Source organism: Macrobrachium nipponense, chromosome 38, assembly GCF_015104395.2.
Source record: "Macrobrachium nipponense isolate FS-2020 chromosome 38, ASM1510439v2, whole genome shotgun sequence".
Classification (NCBI taxonomy): domain Eukaryota; kingdom Metazoa; phylum Arthropoda; class Malacostraca; order Decapoda; family Palaemonidae; genus Macrobrachium; species Macrobrachium nipponense.
The window spans coordinates 31,975,567-31,991,833 of record NC_061098.1 but is presented as its reverse complement, the minus strand read 5'-3'; the positions used below and the strand labels follow the sequence as shown (position 1 = coordinate 31,991,833).

At 37.3% G+C, this 16,267-nt stretch overlaps 1 protein-coding gene across 1 annotated transcript; it reads right to left on the bottom strand.

Moving 5' to 3' along the window:
* Positions 1–1,032: 1,032 nt before the first annotated feature.
* Positions 1,033–1,521, bottom strand: LOC135209783 (uncharacterized). The gene has a single exon (XM_064242564.1). The coding sequence runs from the start codon at positions 1,519–1,521 to the stop codon at positions 1,033–1,035; it is 489 nt and encodes a 162-aa protein (XP_064098634.1).
* Between the last annotated feature and the right edge of the window lie 14,746 nt (positions 1,522–16,267).

The following is a 16,267-nucleotide window of genomic DNA, read 5'->3' as shown; positions in this document are numbered from 1 at the left end:
GGCAGAATAATTGGATTCCTTTCGCTCGGGGGCAATATTCGCCAGTGATAACCTCCTTCCAACGCACAATAGCCCCCCCCCCCCCCCCCCATTTCTCAGGATTGGTTTCAATTTCTTAAGGAGCTGGAAACCCTGATGGTGCTGCCCTTCTCAAGACTTGCTATTTCTACCTCATAAGTCATTCGCTGTGCTACCTGCACAACCAACAGTTTCTGCCAAGCTCATAACTTGTGTAGACAAATGCATGTTAGTTGTTTCGCTAAGCTGCTGCCTATGTTTGCACATTAAATACCTGGTAAACAATATGACCCAACCTACGGCTCTGAGTAGCCGGATCCACTTTGAGTAGTGGTGGATGATTTTATGCCACCCTGTCTGCCTACAATCCAACCCAACCCTGAAGCTAATTGTTTGGCAGACTTGCGCCCTTTTGGGACCTATCTCACGCCTAACTTCTAGTCCCTTCCACACTGTTGGACATGTGGGCTGGCTCTGCTGGCCAAAAACAACTCCTCCCCTTCAGCAAAAAACCCGGCCTGTTCTCCACCTTTCAGACTGCTTGGAGCGTGATGCATCGTCTGCCGGGTTCCATTCAGAGTTAACGTACCTCCACTCATCTGATCACTTCCTTCCCTTATCATAGAGACTCGGTTCGCTATAAATGTTTGGTACCGAGCTTGATCATTCCGAATATAACGCAAGACCGTTGTTTGAATCTGTCCAATAATAGACCTCATCCACCTTGAAATCTATCATGGCCAGAATTGTGGTTCCAAGTCTTACGGCTAGTACAGCTGCACTAAGCTCTAGCGGGGTACTGAACGTCCTTCGAGGGCGCTACCCTTGCCTTTCCCATAATGAATCTACAGGATACATTTCCCCACCGATCTGGTGACCCGCAAGTATGCCACTACTCCTAAAGCCATGATGCTCGCATCCGAGAACAGATGCAGCTGTATTAGGGTAGCTGACTCCCACCCAACCTCCTTAGGCATCTTGGCACACTTATCCCTCTGGTCTGATTCAACTTGTTCACCACACCCTGATGCGGTCAGTGGTGTTGGAGTCCAATCCCCTGTCCCAGCCTATCTTCAATCTACACAAGTCCTGCACAATTATCCGTCCCTCAATTAAAACTGGTGCCAATATGCCAAGGGGGTCGTAAATCGAGGCTATGGCTGACAACAAGCTGCGTTTAGTCCTTGGAACTGAAACCAGATCTGCCTGGACACCCAATTCATCAGTGGCCAAGTCCCACTGTACTCCCAATGCCTTTGTCTTATTTGGCCCTGATCCATCTATGAACCCTGAAATGCCCTTACTGTACCACTCCCTTGGGATGGATGACAAAACCTCCACGCATGAGCTACTGAACTTCGTCAATGTAAATCCCCCTTTTTCGCAAAGCTCCTTAACCTCTAACAAATTACTTAACAAGGCATCTTGACGATCCTCGGCTCTCAAACAGTCGTCTACATAGAAATTGTTAGCAACGGTGTCCCGCTCCTCATTGGAACCCATTCCCAAAGTCGCTTGCTGTCTGTTTCAGCACAAAATTCGCAATGCTGGGTGACGAACAGGCCCCAAACAGATGTACAGCCATTCTAAACTCAGTTGGCTCCTCATTAAAACTATTTCCCACCAAAAGAACCTGAGGTAGTCCCGCTGATGTTCTGGTACCCGTACCTGGTAAAACATTGTATTTTATATCCCCTGAATAGGCAAACAGACCTCCCCTAAACTTAACCAACACACCCAGCAAAGAGTTCATCATATCGGGTCCCTGCAATATTAGGTCATTCAACGACGTGCCCTCCACCCTGCTCGCACAGTCAAATACAACACGGACCTTGTCTGGCTTGTCTGGATGTTGCACACCAAAATGAGGGATATACCATACATTTTCCTGGCTGGCCGAGGTCACTCGCTCAGCATATCCTTTCTGTAGCATCTCGGTCATGAAGGCACTGTATTGCTTAGCGTAGGTACCATCCTTCATTAGCTTCTTACGAAGACTGTGCATACGGCGCAATGCAATGTCTCTTGTTTCTGGCAAGGGTCCAAGATTGTCGCGCAGAGGCAGTGGCACCTCATAACCCCCTCTACAGTTCTAACCCCCCTTTGAATTAGATCTAGCCATTTCTTATCTTCTGCAGACATTTCCCTTTTGGGAGATGCCATGTCCTGGAAGTCTCATTATAATCTTCCACCAGCATGCGGTCCAACTCCAAACGCCTGCTAGTTACTTGGATCCTATTGATGTGCTCTTGACACCTCTTGTCCTTTGCCCCACAGACTGCCCAGCCCAATAATGTTCGTATGGCATGTGGCTCATGGAAAGGTTGGGGGGTTGAGTTAATGACTTCCCTCGGCTCAAGTAAGTGAGGAACATTGTTCCCAATTAACAAACCCACTTCGGCATCCACCATCTGGGATATCTATTTCTCGCAGATGTGGCCAGCGTTCCGAAATCTCCGGCCCCTGATCACATCACACTCATCGATAGGTATGCGGGAGGTGCTCAACACTGGGGGGAGTGTAATGCAATTCTTACCCTCATAGTCTAATACTGACAATCCTGAGACTAGGCTACATGCAATTTCCCCTGTTCCATTGATGGTTTCAACATTCACCTTTATGTCTTGCATCTCAGTGCAACCTAATGTCTTCATTAATGCCTCTGAACAAAAGCATGTAGAACTCCCATTGTCCAAAAAGGCCCTCATCACAACCTCCCTTCCTTCCTTGACCTAACCCTTATGGGCACAACTGACATCCCTGTGCCAGCACTACCCCCCTTAACTGCTCTGAACATAGCAATTTTGTCATGCGTACCTTCCCCCTGAACCACTAAGGCCCTATTTTGTGCTCTCTGGTTCCACCACTTCTGCTTCCTGGTGTCGGTGCAAGAGTTGGATGGTTTTTGTTACACACATTGCACCTTTTCCTGTACCTGAAATACTGGGACATATGACCATTTCTCAAACAACTAAACAAAGCCTCAATTCCTTAATGGTGTTTAGTTTGTCCTCATGTCCCATTTTAGCTATTTGGTCGCATTCATCTATTATATGTGGTCCTTTACAGTGCCAACTGAAAGTGGAGCCTCCCCAATTTTGTTACACGAAACTTTCCTTGCACTCGTTAAACCCTGTGATTTGCTTGGTGCTGAACCCTCTCCTAACCCAGGGGTGGCCCCCTTTTTACCACTCTCGAACAGGTGGCGTCCAAACAAGGGATTTTTTAAGACCCTAGCCTCCCCTTCAATGAAACTAACTAAATCATCAAACTGTATGGTCTGCTTCTTCTCACTAATTATCTTGTCGGCAACTCTACACCATCGGTCCCGCACACTAGATGGGAATTTGCTCAGGATCAACCTCATTGTTTTTGGGTTCTGCAATTCAGCGACACCATAAGGGACGCACGAAATTGCATTTCTGCAAGTTTTAGCATCACTGCATACTCATCAAAGTCCTCTGCATTATTCTCCCCCATGTCCTTCCATTCGATTACCTTATTCACGTATGCGGTGGCTATTTGCTCAAGGTTGCCATATCGCTCCTCCCAGCAATTTTCTTGCCTGCCTATAGCCGTCTGAAGCATCTAAGTGGAGGCAAGCTGCCACTTATCTCATTTGGCCTACCTGTTGTGTATAAATCCAGATACCTCAGCCTTTCCTTATCATTTGTCAGCTGGCTGCTAAATATGTCATCGAATGAGCGGATGAACCTAAAGTACTTTGTATAATCTCCATCAAACTTAGCATATCCTGCTTGGGCATCAAGCCTTTGAGGCTGCAAGAGATTAATGTCTGCAAGATTTCCTTATTACTTAAGTCCCCTTGGTTATTCCCACCTGAGCTAACTTCAGGCGCTACTGCACCTAAGCCCATGGGTTGTTCACTCCTGTCCATGTCAGGGTCTATGTGTTCCCTTATCCTAGTGACGGGAGCTATTTCTCTATTATTTTTCGTCAAATTGTTGTAAAACCTTCTCCTCTGCCACCACCTCAGCTATCTCTGCCTCCAACCTAAGCTTCTCCCTCCTCTGTCTTAAGGCTTCTTCCTCTCGCTCTATGGCTTTGCAGCTCTTCCAACTTCTGTAATTTTGCTTCCAACCTGGCTCTAGAAGCAGCTGCCAACACACGCCTACTCCCAGTAGAAACTCACGCTTGACTGTTTAGAGCCCCCTGAAGCAACAGATTGCCTACCCATAACTGATGCGCTATCCCCCACATTTAAATGTTCCTCCTCCTCTGGGATTGGGCCCAATGTCCTCTCCTGCCTCTTGGTCCTGATGACTCACTGTTCTGCCTGACCTCGAGTTTCCTCAAAAAATTCCTGAACACTCCTGCCCTCCTTCTCTAGTAAACTCGCTCAGATGCTGATACAATGCAGATTTGTTCCCCCCCATTGAGAGGCTTCTAGCTCTCAAACCCTCCCTCAATTGCACAACTTTAAGGGTCCCTCCATTTTCCTGGATTCAGCTCTGGCCACTCCCTATGAACTAACGAAATTCCCAGATCGAACTGTAGCTGACCTAACCAGGAGTTGCCAAAACCCGCACCACTCCGTGAAGACAACTACCAGTACCTTACTCAGTTGCGACGTCACAAAGATCCTTCAAGTCTAGGAAGCAACCCTGAATGCCAACAATGTCTCTTGTCCCAGCCTTATTTACTTAAGCCTTACTGCAAGCGGCAAACAGACTGTTGGGAAATCATCCTACGACCTAATTAATACACCATGAGGCTTAAACATGTTGCACTGCTCTCCCGACTCGAGCACGCCTGCCCCTCTAATTGCTATTAACCCTGTACCGTGGTTCATTAGGGTCCCATAGCGGGGACACCACGATCCTACCAATTTCGTTACACCCACTAACACGATCTTGAGCCCCTCAAATTTGCCAATCAGCCCTTGCCTGGAAAAACTCACCCAGATGTAGTTTGCATGCCCCACAAAATTACGCCCCTCCCTGAAGAAATGGCACAAATCTGGGCACCATCACAACCTATAGATATATATATATATATATATATATATATATATATATATATATATATATATATATATATATATATATATATATATATATATATATATTTACAAAAGGTAAGATTGTAAGAACCCTAGTTAAATACACCCTACACACACAAACCACTGCCCAGCAATCAACAATTCCCACATTAAATGACCCACCCAAATGTTTTTTTACGCATGGTTACCAATGTGCAGATTATCTGCTGAATAATTCTCCCAAACCAAATTAATTGCCCAATCCCTGAATAGTTCTCCAAACAAATTATTTACCCAACTTGAATATTATCCAAAACAACATTGTTGCTTTACTTAACCAGTCCCCTCTTACGACGCCAGTAGAATAAATTTGAGCAGCCATCAGAAATCTTAAAAAACTTAAGGTCTCCCCCTCCTCCATAACTGTTAAATATTAATACGACTCCAAAATCATTAAGATTCGCTCATGAAGATTTTAATCCCTTCGTTGCAGAACCACCATATGCCTGATAAAACTTGACTCATGTGACACCTTTAACAATCGCGCCCAAACTTTCGGCGGTACACAACGTTAAACACGACTCTTAGCATTCGTTGCGGAACCACCATGGCCCCCTGACAAATAATTGCATTGGTGACGGCACTACACTAAATACGCCCTAACAATGCCTTAAAGAAATGGATCCAACAAATGGCTTCTTATTTGTGTAGACTTAGCCTAGCTTTCCTGGCACTCCTGGTCTTCTTTGGGCGCAGAGTGGTGGCGGACGTCCTTTGAAACCAGCCTCATTTCCTCGTCTTCTCCGCACAGCTTCGCCTGAGTGGTGGTAGCCGATTTGCGACTGTGGGCTGCCCAACGTGGGTTTGAGTGATACGCGACTGTCTTATAGTTTCCTTTATTACAATCGGTCACTGAAAAAATGAACAAACACAAATATTCACAGTGGTGACAATTTTGCCATTTTAGTTAAATGATAATTCCTTACACTAGGACAGGTAAATCCCTTAACTCACATTAGAATCAATTTCTCAGTGATCACAATGGTTAAAATAACAATAATTGCACATAGAATCTTTAAGAAATATACCTAGGCATTACCATGCACTTCGAGGAACCAAAAATGTCATGAGCGATCTCTTAACAAAATAATACTCTTACTTACCAAATCGTTTGCTTTCCCACCGTAAGGACCGTCCGTCTTAATCCCCTCGTGGTCCACTGCCTACATTCCTGAAGGGGAACGGCATCGTAATTTGTGCACATGACCCCTAACGACACTCGTTAAACGAGCCTATATTTCCATCATATTCACTTCTCTATTTAGGACACTTGTTAAACGAGCCTATATTTCCATCATATTCACTTCTCTATTTAGCTATCAACTGTTATTCATCAGCACAACCCTCCTCTTCTTAAGCTCTTTTAGTTTTATAGCAATCTCAGTACACTGCAATGCTTACCTCCTAAATCGCTTAATTTCCTCAAGGCCATGCACATCCGTCCTGCTTCTAGGTTTAAAACACAAAGCGAGCTTCCCTCCACGCACTTGACCAGGCGGCGGAAACCGAGCCGATGGTTCCTTTTTCTTGCTCGTCATGAAGGGAGAGAGGAAGTAGGGAAAGCGTCCAAAATCACCCTTAGTGCCCACAAAAGGGAACTTGTTCACTCGTAAATAAAAAATTTTTTTTTTTTTTTTTATGGGACAAGAGTATACGCTTATGTCTTATATCGAGTGGCCCGAAATTCAATTACCAAACTTTTCTTTACCACAAAAACAGCTGTTTTTCATCGCGCAGCGGACATATTGTTAACAGTCGCACAGAGAAGATGCCCAAACTTTCCCGCGTCGACACATACAACAAATTCACCTGAATACGCTGGTGCTTTCAGATTTTGGATGCGTGTAAAATGTGAGGAGAAAATGAAGAATATGTCTTATTATGTTGCATCAGTAAATGATTCAAGTTGACGGTATGCTGAGAGAATGAGGTCTGCAAGGCGTCATCGTTGCATTTGTCGCCTCAGCGAGAGATTTGAGTTGCCAATTAGCGATATGAAAGGTTGCAGTTTCGACAAAATTTTACCAGTGTTATATTATTACATTTCTGAAAACAAATACACAGAATTTACATTATAAACCTGTCGAACATTTTAAATCCAATATCATATAAGTATGTCTGGGCATATGTGATAAGGAAAAAAAAATAATAATAATCAGATGGATGCATCTGGTATCGTTAGCTCAGACCCATGCGGGCCGCGGGGAATTCAATCCAGCAAAGAAGTTGAACTCTGTGAAAGACGACTTCACACTCTTCAACTCAGCCTAAACTTTAATCAGGTTGTTTCAAGATATTGTTTCTAATTTATTTTTATGAATATTTTTCAAATGAAACAGACATCAGAGATTTATTTGTGAGTGATATGAAATAATAATCTCAGTGAGTAATAAACAACAAATAATTAAGAAAGAATTGAACTTCCTACAGGCTGAGTCAAGTACGGCTGCAACATATGGACATATTCTTCATTTTCTCTTCACATATTACACGCATCCAAAATCTGAAAGTACCAGCGTATCAGGTGATTTTATTGTATGAAAATACAAGTTTTAATTCATCTTGATCGTATGACTTATTAAAAATCCGATGATAAATACAAAACAGGTGTAAAGATTGAAACTTTCTCTTCACTTTTACTCGTTGTAATTCCTTTGTGTTTTATTTAATTGGTTTCAGGAAAGATTATTTAGTTGTACAATTAATACCGAATCCTTTGGTATGACCAAAACTTTATTATCTTTGGAAAACGTGAGATAAATGAAGAAATATAAACATACTGCATGTTTTCTAAGTCACAAACGAAAATATGACACAATAAGCGAGCGGCCTACCTCTCGGTACCAGCCAATCAGAGGCTGCCAAACAAACGTCTCGTAGGTACAAGAATCTACCTTAAATGAATCGACTATAGTATAATAATTATAAATGCTAATTTCTATAAGTAGTAATTATTATAAAATGCTACCTGCTACTAGTAGTAATTGTTATAAATTGCTACTAGTAGTAACTTTTATAAAATGCTACTTGCTACTAGTAGTGATTACTATAAATGATACTTGCTACTAGTAGTAATTATTATAATGATACTTGCTACTAGTAATGATTATTATAAATGCTACTTGCTACTAGTACTAATTATTATAAATGATACTTGCTACTAGTAGTTATTATTATAAATGATACTTGCTACTAGTAGTAATTATTATAAATGATACTTGCTGCTAGTAGTGATTATTATAAATGCTACTTGCTACTAGTAGTAATTATTATAAATGCTACTTGCTATTAGTAGTAATTATTATAAATAATACTTGCTACTAGTAGTAATTATTATGAAATGCTACTTGCTACTAGTAGTAATGTTTATAAAGGTTACTTGTTTACTTGCAGTAATTATTATAATTAGTGGTCAACCCCGTTAGTTTTATAAGAAAAATGTTGTAAACATTTTATAAGAAAACATTGTGAAAATTTCATAAGAAAACATTACGAAACATTTCATAAGACGTTGAAAAAATTTCATAAAACATTGAAAACATTTCATAAAAAGATGTTGTAAGCATTTCATAAGAAAACATTGCAAAATATTCCATAAGAAAACATAGTCAACATTTCATAAAAAAAAAACATTGTAAGAAAACATTGTATAAACAACAGAACTCACCCTGTCGCATCGTCCAAGCAATGCTTCCCAGACATCATTTGTTTATTTTGACATCCCAACCCCAACAGCCCCCACCCCTGTCCCCAATTTTATTGGCCCTTCGAGTCAAATGGACCCATTTCCCCTCACTTGACCCTGCGAGTGCATTTCCCCTCGTAAAACGGAACCCAGTCCATCGGGTTACGAAATGGTGTTGCAGAGTTCATGCAATTTTGATGTGTCATTTCAGTGGAGATTTAAGCTTTTAGTAGACTTCAGCAGAGGGTTCTTCTGACAGTGACGAGCGAATTATTAGGCGAGACGAATGTAAGCTACAGAGAATATAAAGTTTTTTTTTTGAGTGTTAAATAACAGTAATTTCGATACTGAGAGGCTAAGGGTACTCGGAAAGTGCAAATCTGCAACGAAGGCTTGTCAATCTATATAATGCAAGCTCCCCTCTCTCCAAACAAGGTAGGTTGCTATCTTTGAAATCGAGTCACTTACTGTCAGTTAAAATATAAATATATAAATAAGATAAGTAAATAAATAAATAAATATATAAATATGCGTGTGTGTTAAGACTTATATTCATTGACATACTCTTATAAATTAGTTTTATACATAAAATGTTCTGTTACGACAGAATTACATCTAATAATCACTTACAGCTAGTTAAGATATAAATAAATAAATAAATGAATAACAAAATAAATAAGTAAGTAAGTAAGTAAATAAATAAATAAATAAATAAATAATACATGCGTGTTAAGACTTATATTCATTGAGATACTCTTACAAATTAGTTTTATACATAAAATATTCAGTTACAACAGAGTTCCATCTAATAAAAAAGCCAATAAAAACGCCAAAATATAGAAAGTGAGTATACTATATTTCCGAGACTGCTGCTGTCTCTCTCTTAGGTAGGTAATAGAGAGAGAGAGAGAGAGAGAGAGAGAGAGAGAGTAGTCAATAATAATAATATAATAATAATAATAATACTTTATTTCCAATATATATACATTGGGTATTATACCATTATATACGAAACAACATATAGTGATTATCTGATATTTCTCTATTTCCTTATGATTACATTAAAATTTAACATTTACATGAATAGTGCTTTTATAGAAATTATTTGACTAGCAACTAAAATACATTTGGTACACTACTTGCATTAATATGACTTTAAAATAGAAAAATAATTTAATAATAGTAAAACTCATTAAAAAATCTATACTGGGTGCAAAATTATAGTAGACACCATAAAACATTGAAAACAGATATACATACATACATAAAACCAATCCACAAATTTCTAACTAAAATTCTTGTAGAAAACATATATTTCCTAAGATTTGCTTTAAAAAGTGTCGAGATTCGCCGTTGTTTTCAATGACTCAGGTAGGGTATTCCACATCGTTGGTCCTCGTACCGTAAAGCATCTACTTCCCAAGTCTGTGGTGGTTCTCGGTATATACAGGTCATTGTTTTGTCTCGTTCGTCTGTCCCTACCAGCTCCAACTGTTATAAACTTAAAAAGCCAAATTGGTATTAAAATTCTTCGCATAACTTTAAAAACTCCTACACAAATGTCGAATTTAATCCTTCGTTCAACATTTAGCCATTCTAATTTATCTAAAATTGGTGATGCATGGTCATATTTTTTTGGCCTTACCATCAACTACTTTTGCCGCAAAGTTTGTAGTTTTTGAACCCGTTGTAATTGTTGTTTAGTAGTAGTTCCCCAAATCTTTAAGCATAATTTATTATGCTCAGTGCAAGCGACTGAACTACCATCGCCCTCATGTCAATATCGAATCTGTCTTTAATTCTGTTTAAAATATATTAAGGTTCCATTTACTTTTCTACATATTTCAGATACGTGTACATCAAAAAGCATATATTGGTCAAAATAAATACCTAGATTTTTTACGTGTACACTTCTTTCAATTTGATGGCCATTAAAGTTTAGAACGGTATCTAATGGGATCTGTGATACATATTGCCTTGTACCAATGAAAATTATTTTAGTTTTTGATTCATTTACATTTAAACCATTTAGTTGAAAATATCGCAGTCCTGCTTCTAATATAGCTTCTGCCTTTGTGATGAGAGTGGGTATATCATTTATACTACCTCCAATTAAAAATGACTGTCGTCTGCATATTGTACGAGAAGATAGTCTTCTAAAAATTTTGCCATATTTTTGAAGTAGTCCTGTATAAAAACTGCCATATCATTGATATGAATAAGAAAGAGCACGGGGCCTAAAATAGAGCCCTGGGGGACTCCAAAATGTACTTGTTTACGAGAAGAGATGGTATTATCTAGTCTGACTATTTGAAAACGATTTTGTAAGTAGTTACTAAACCAAAAAGAATCTATTTTCATTTTCCTACACTTATTTAACAAAATTTCGTGGCTAACGCTATCAAATGCCTTTGAAAGATCTAACAATATGAGTAAGTTTATCTTTTTGTTGATTGTCAATATTTTTATAAATCCTTTCCGATAGCTTAAGTAATGCCATTTCAGTAGACAGGTGAGGCCTAAATCCATATTGTGTAGAGGACAATAATTTATTTTTGTTTCAGATATTCAAGTAATTGATTTGTTACTATTTTCTCTAATATTTTTGACAAAATGGGAAGAAGAGATATAGGTCGGTAGTTTTCAACGTTTTCTGGGTCGCCACTCTTTGTAAAATGGTACAACATGAGGCAGCTTCCATCCATCTGGGTAAATACCAGTTACTATTGAGGTATTGACTATTATTGTTAAATAAAAGGCTATTACAGGTAACGCATCACGAATGAAACGAGGGCTATTCCATCTGATCCTACTGAATTTGTGTCATTTAAATTCTTAACTGTGAGAATAACTGTATTAACATCACTGGCAGAGGTCTAAAAAAAGCTAATCACATCTTCAGTTGATTCGTTATTTACGGGTATCTGGTCTCTATGATTATCATGAATATTCTCTTGTGATTTCTCATAAGCCGTCTTTCCAACGTTCGAAAAATATTCATTAAATTCTCAGCCTTTTCTCTTTTAGTGTCACAATTTAATATATGGTATTGACATTCGGGTTTGGAATCATTTCATGAACAATATTCCATTTATTACGTATATTTCCTTGACAATTACTGAATTTGTCTTTAAAGTGTTTCGTTTTATTTGTCTTAACTAGTACCTGGGTACGTTTCTTTTCATCTTTATACTGACGTTCGTAATGTTTCGTTCATTCTATCCAACTTGTACCTATTTTGAAGGGCATCTCTAACTCGCATCGCTTCTTTACATCGCTACTTATCCAGGGAGCTGGGGGTCGGGTAATTTCTCTAGTTACATATGGGGCACATTCATTTAGACCATCAATGAAAGTTTCTGCTAAAAGTATCCACTTGGGTATTTACACAGTCTGTTTCCATTATGAGGTTAAAGACTGGATTCCTATTCAGCAAGTTGTCACGAAATTATTTAGATCATAATTTACCAGATTACGGTATGTTTTTACTATTGGGAGTCTTTTTGGCTTGGAAATGTTTATTCTAAGTGTAGTCATCTCATGGTCGGCAATTTGAACTAGAAATCACACCGGCATCTGAAACCATTTGTAGTTTGTTTGTAATTACAACGTCTAGTAATGTAGCAGAAGTGTCTGTTATCCTTGTCGGTTCCTTTATTAATTGGTTAAGGTTTAACTGATACAAAATTTTATTTAATCTATTTATTGGAATGAAAAGGTCGTCATTTAAATCCCCAAGAATAAAACAGGCTTCCTACGTAAACATATTTCTCTAAAGGTATCCTTAATATACTCAAATGCAGAGGCAAGTGCTTTCGGATGTCGATATACACACCCCACAATAAATGACGGTAGCTTTTTTGTTGTACAGCAATCCATATATCTTCTACTCCTTCTACTTTATCATTACTATTTTTAATTTTTGGTTACTTTTAAATCATTTCGTACATAAAATGCAGGATCCCCCACCCACCTCTTCCAAGATCACAACGATAAATAGTAAAGTCAGATATGTGAACAAATTTGTCCTGTAAACGTAGGCTCCAACCAGGTTTCACTTAATTACACATAAAATGTCAATATTTCTTTCTTGTAATTAATAATTCCACTTCGTCGATGTGTGATAACAGAGACTGAGCGTTTATATGCTCGACAGTTAAGAGATTCCATGGAGCCATTTCTGTATTCGTAGTATCCACGGAGATTTTTGCGGCGCTGTCTTCTTGGCCGTTATCCTATAGAGAGAGAGAGACAGCAGTGTCTGAAACACAGTACTTAATTTCTATATTTTGTTGTTTTTATGGGCCCCTATATACGAATATATATATATATAGTATATATATATATATATATACTATATATATGATATATCTATATATATATATATCATATATTCGATATATATATCTATATATATATATATATATATATATATATATATATATATATATAAATATATATATATATATATATATATATATATATATATATATATATATATATATATATATATATATATATATATATATATATATATATATATATATACATACATACATTATATATATATATATATATATATATATATATATATATATATATATATATATATATATATATATATATATATTGTTACGAAGTACCAAGTATCTGGTTACTACACTTACCATTCATTTAATGTTACCTCACAAAAGCCAGACACCTGAAACCTCATAACACGTTTAAACGACTGAATACTCTAAAGGCAACAGTGATCCCTCAACACTTACCAGTATTGCAGAAAATCAGACTAATTTCATCAAAACAGGTGTGAGGTAATCTTGTAAGTAATTAAATTAATCAAAGGGCATCACTCATCAACAACTTTAAAAGTCTAAGTATTTCCCTGATTTCAGAAGTCTAAGTACTTCCCTGGTTCTAAGTCACTTCAAATAAATTGAAAGAAAGCAAATCAATTACCACTCTATGTCTCTACCTATCATTAATATAATCATAATCAAATATACTTATTTGTAAGATAAAGAAAACACTTATAAAAATTTTAAATACAAAAATTTATTATTAAATTCAAAATTTATAAGTGAAATTCACAATATCAGGGAAAATTACTGTTACTTGAAAACAAAGTAAAATTTAATTAATTCTTGAATCAAATTAAGTAAAATTAAATCAAAATTAATTTATCACAAAATTCAAGAAAATTAATTCAATCAAAATTCAAAAGTATTAGGCAATAATTGAAAATCTGAAATTAATTCACAAGTCTTAAACAATAATAAATCTTGAAAAGAATTCTAATGAAAATAACTAAGTCAATTAAATTGTGAATGCAAATGAAAATATAAAATAAAAAGACACACTTCAATAAGAAAATGAATAAGTGCACAAACAATGGAACAGACACAAACACAAAAAAAAAAAATCAGCAATGTGTAAAAGTGTAAATCTTTTCACCAAAAACACTGTAACCAACAGTTTTTACCAAACCTTCACAACCATCTGTTATTAGTTAACCACACCCTTTTCCCATTAACTTTTAGTTATTAGTTAAACACAATTCCTATCCGTTATTAGTTATTACCTAACCGTTATTAGTTGCAACTAATAAAAATATAACACTTTACCTTTTTGGTATACCAACTTCTTTCTCTCTTGCTGCAGCTTGTATAATACACTTTCACAAAAACCAGGCGCCGTTACGAAATGTTTGTTCAGATTCCACAAATGACACTATTTAATACTAAATAAACTCTAAGAAATATCAAATACGAAATTCTAAGTTACGAGTGACCAAGTTACGTTACGTTAATATAATCTCAATGATGTCGTGGGAGAGAGAGAGAGAGAGAAAGAGAGCGAGAGAGATGTTAATGCCTCGAGGTCTTAAGATAGAATGAAATCTCTTGGTTTACGGAAACTGGAGAGAGCAGATGTCAAAACGTTCTTGGCACGAAAGCTTCTCGAATCTTCGAAACTGATGCAATCTTACATACAAAATGTGCAATTCCCACGTGGGACTTGACAAAGACATACACGTACAAGTCCAGTCTGTTAAAAAAAAAGGAAGACGTACCCGACTCGATCGAGACGGAGGCTGGGCGACAATTAAAATTAACATGTTTTGACAACAACGCAAGACTAGCTCGCTCGCTATCACACGTGTTGAAAGATTAGGGAAGCAAACCGAGATCTCTCTCTTTTTACGTTATATATATTCTTTTACAATACGTAATGCGAAAATCTGAACACACATTTTAAAAAACACATCCTATTCTAAGCTATCTAGGAATCTGAAAAAATGTTACACATCTACAAGACATTTCAAAAAAGGGGAAACATGCATTTTGAAAGAAGCAATATATATATATATATATATATATATATATATATATATATATATATATATATATATATATATGTATATATTTGAATATATATATATATATATATATATATATATATATATATATATATATATATAATATATATATTATATATGTGTGTGTGTGTGTGTGTGTGTGTGTGTATGTGTGTGTGTGTTGTATATATATATATATATATATATATATATATATATATATATATATATATATATATATATATATATATATATATATATATATATATATATATATAATACAGTCCCACACAATGGCTTTGAATTTAATATGAAGCCATTTATAAATAAAAGGTGTAGTACATTCGTTAAATGCGTTCGAAACGGGAGAATTCCTGTATCGTGGATGCTAGTCAGTATTTTTCCAGAAGCTGGGAAAAGCTTACCTTACCACATAATGAATTTAGACAGCTGCTAGACTAGGCTTTCACCATTTTTTCCGGCTATGCAGCCTACTACGTTAGGCCTAGATATAGCGCTTGGATTATGCTTTTTTTTTTTTTTTTTTTGTGTGGGGTGGGGGGGGGGGGGGGGGGGGGGGGGGGGGGGGTGGGGGGGGGGGGGGGGGGGGGGGGGGGGGGGGGGGGGGGGGGGGGGGGGGGGGGGGGGGGGGATACAGTGAAGTTTCTAAATGGGAATGAATATTCTGGTTTCGCGTTGCAGATAAACGTGATACTTCTCTCCCTGGGCAAAATGACCACGAAGGTGTTTCTAGTAAAAGCAAATGGAAATTGTAAGTTCTAACGGTTTCTAAATAGCGTTTATACTAACTAGAATCTTAAGTAATATCACTAATGTCATTTCAAGGCTATTATTGCCAGATTTTTCTGTCCTTTTTGGAAAACATATTGTTAAGATTAATACTGACGATTACTTTTATTCCTGGTTATAAACAAGAGTACTATATGTCTAATTTCCATTACGTCATTCTGACCATTTGTGAAGAAAACTATCAAAAGTTAATCAAAGGAGGAAGGTAGTCAGCTTGCTTCCAGTCCAGCAGTACTCTCTCTCTCTCTCTCTCTCTCTCTCTCTCTCTCTCCTCTATCCTGCAATGTGAGCAGAAAACTAAATTAAGATCCCCTTCTCCAACGAGCGGCCTTTT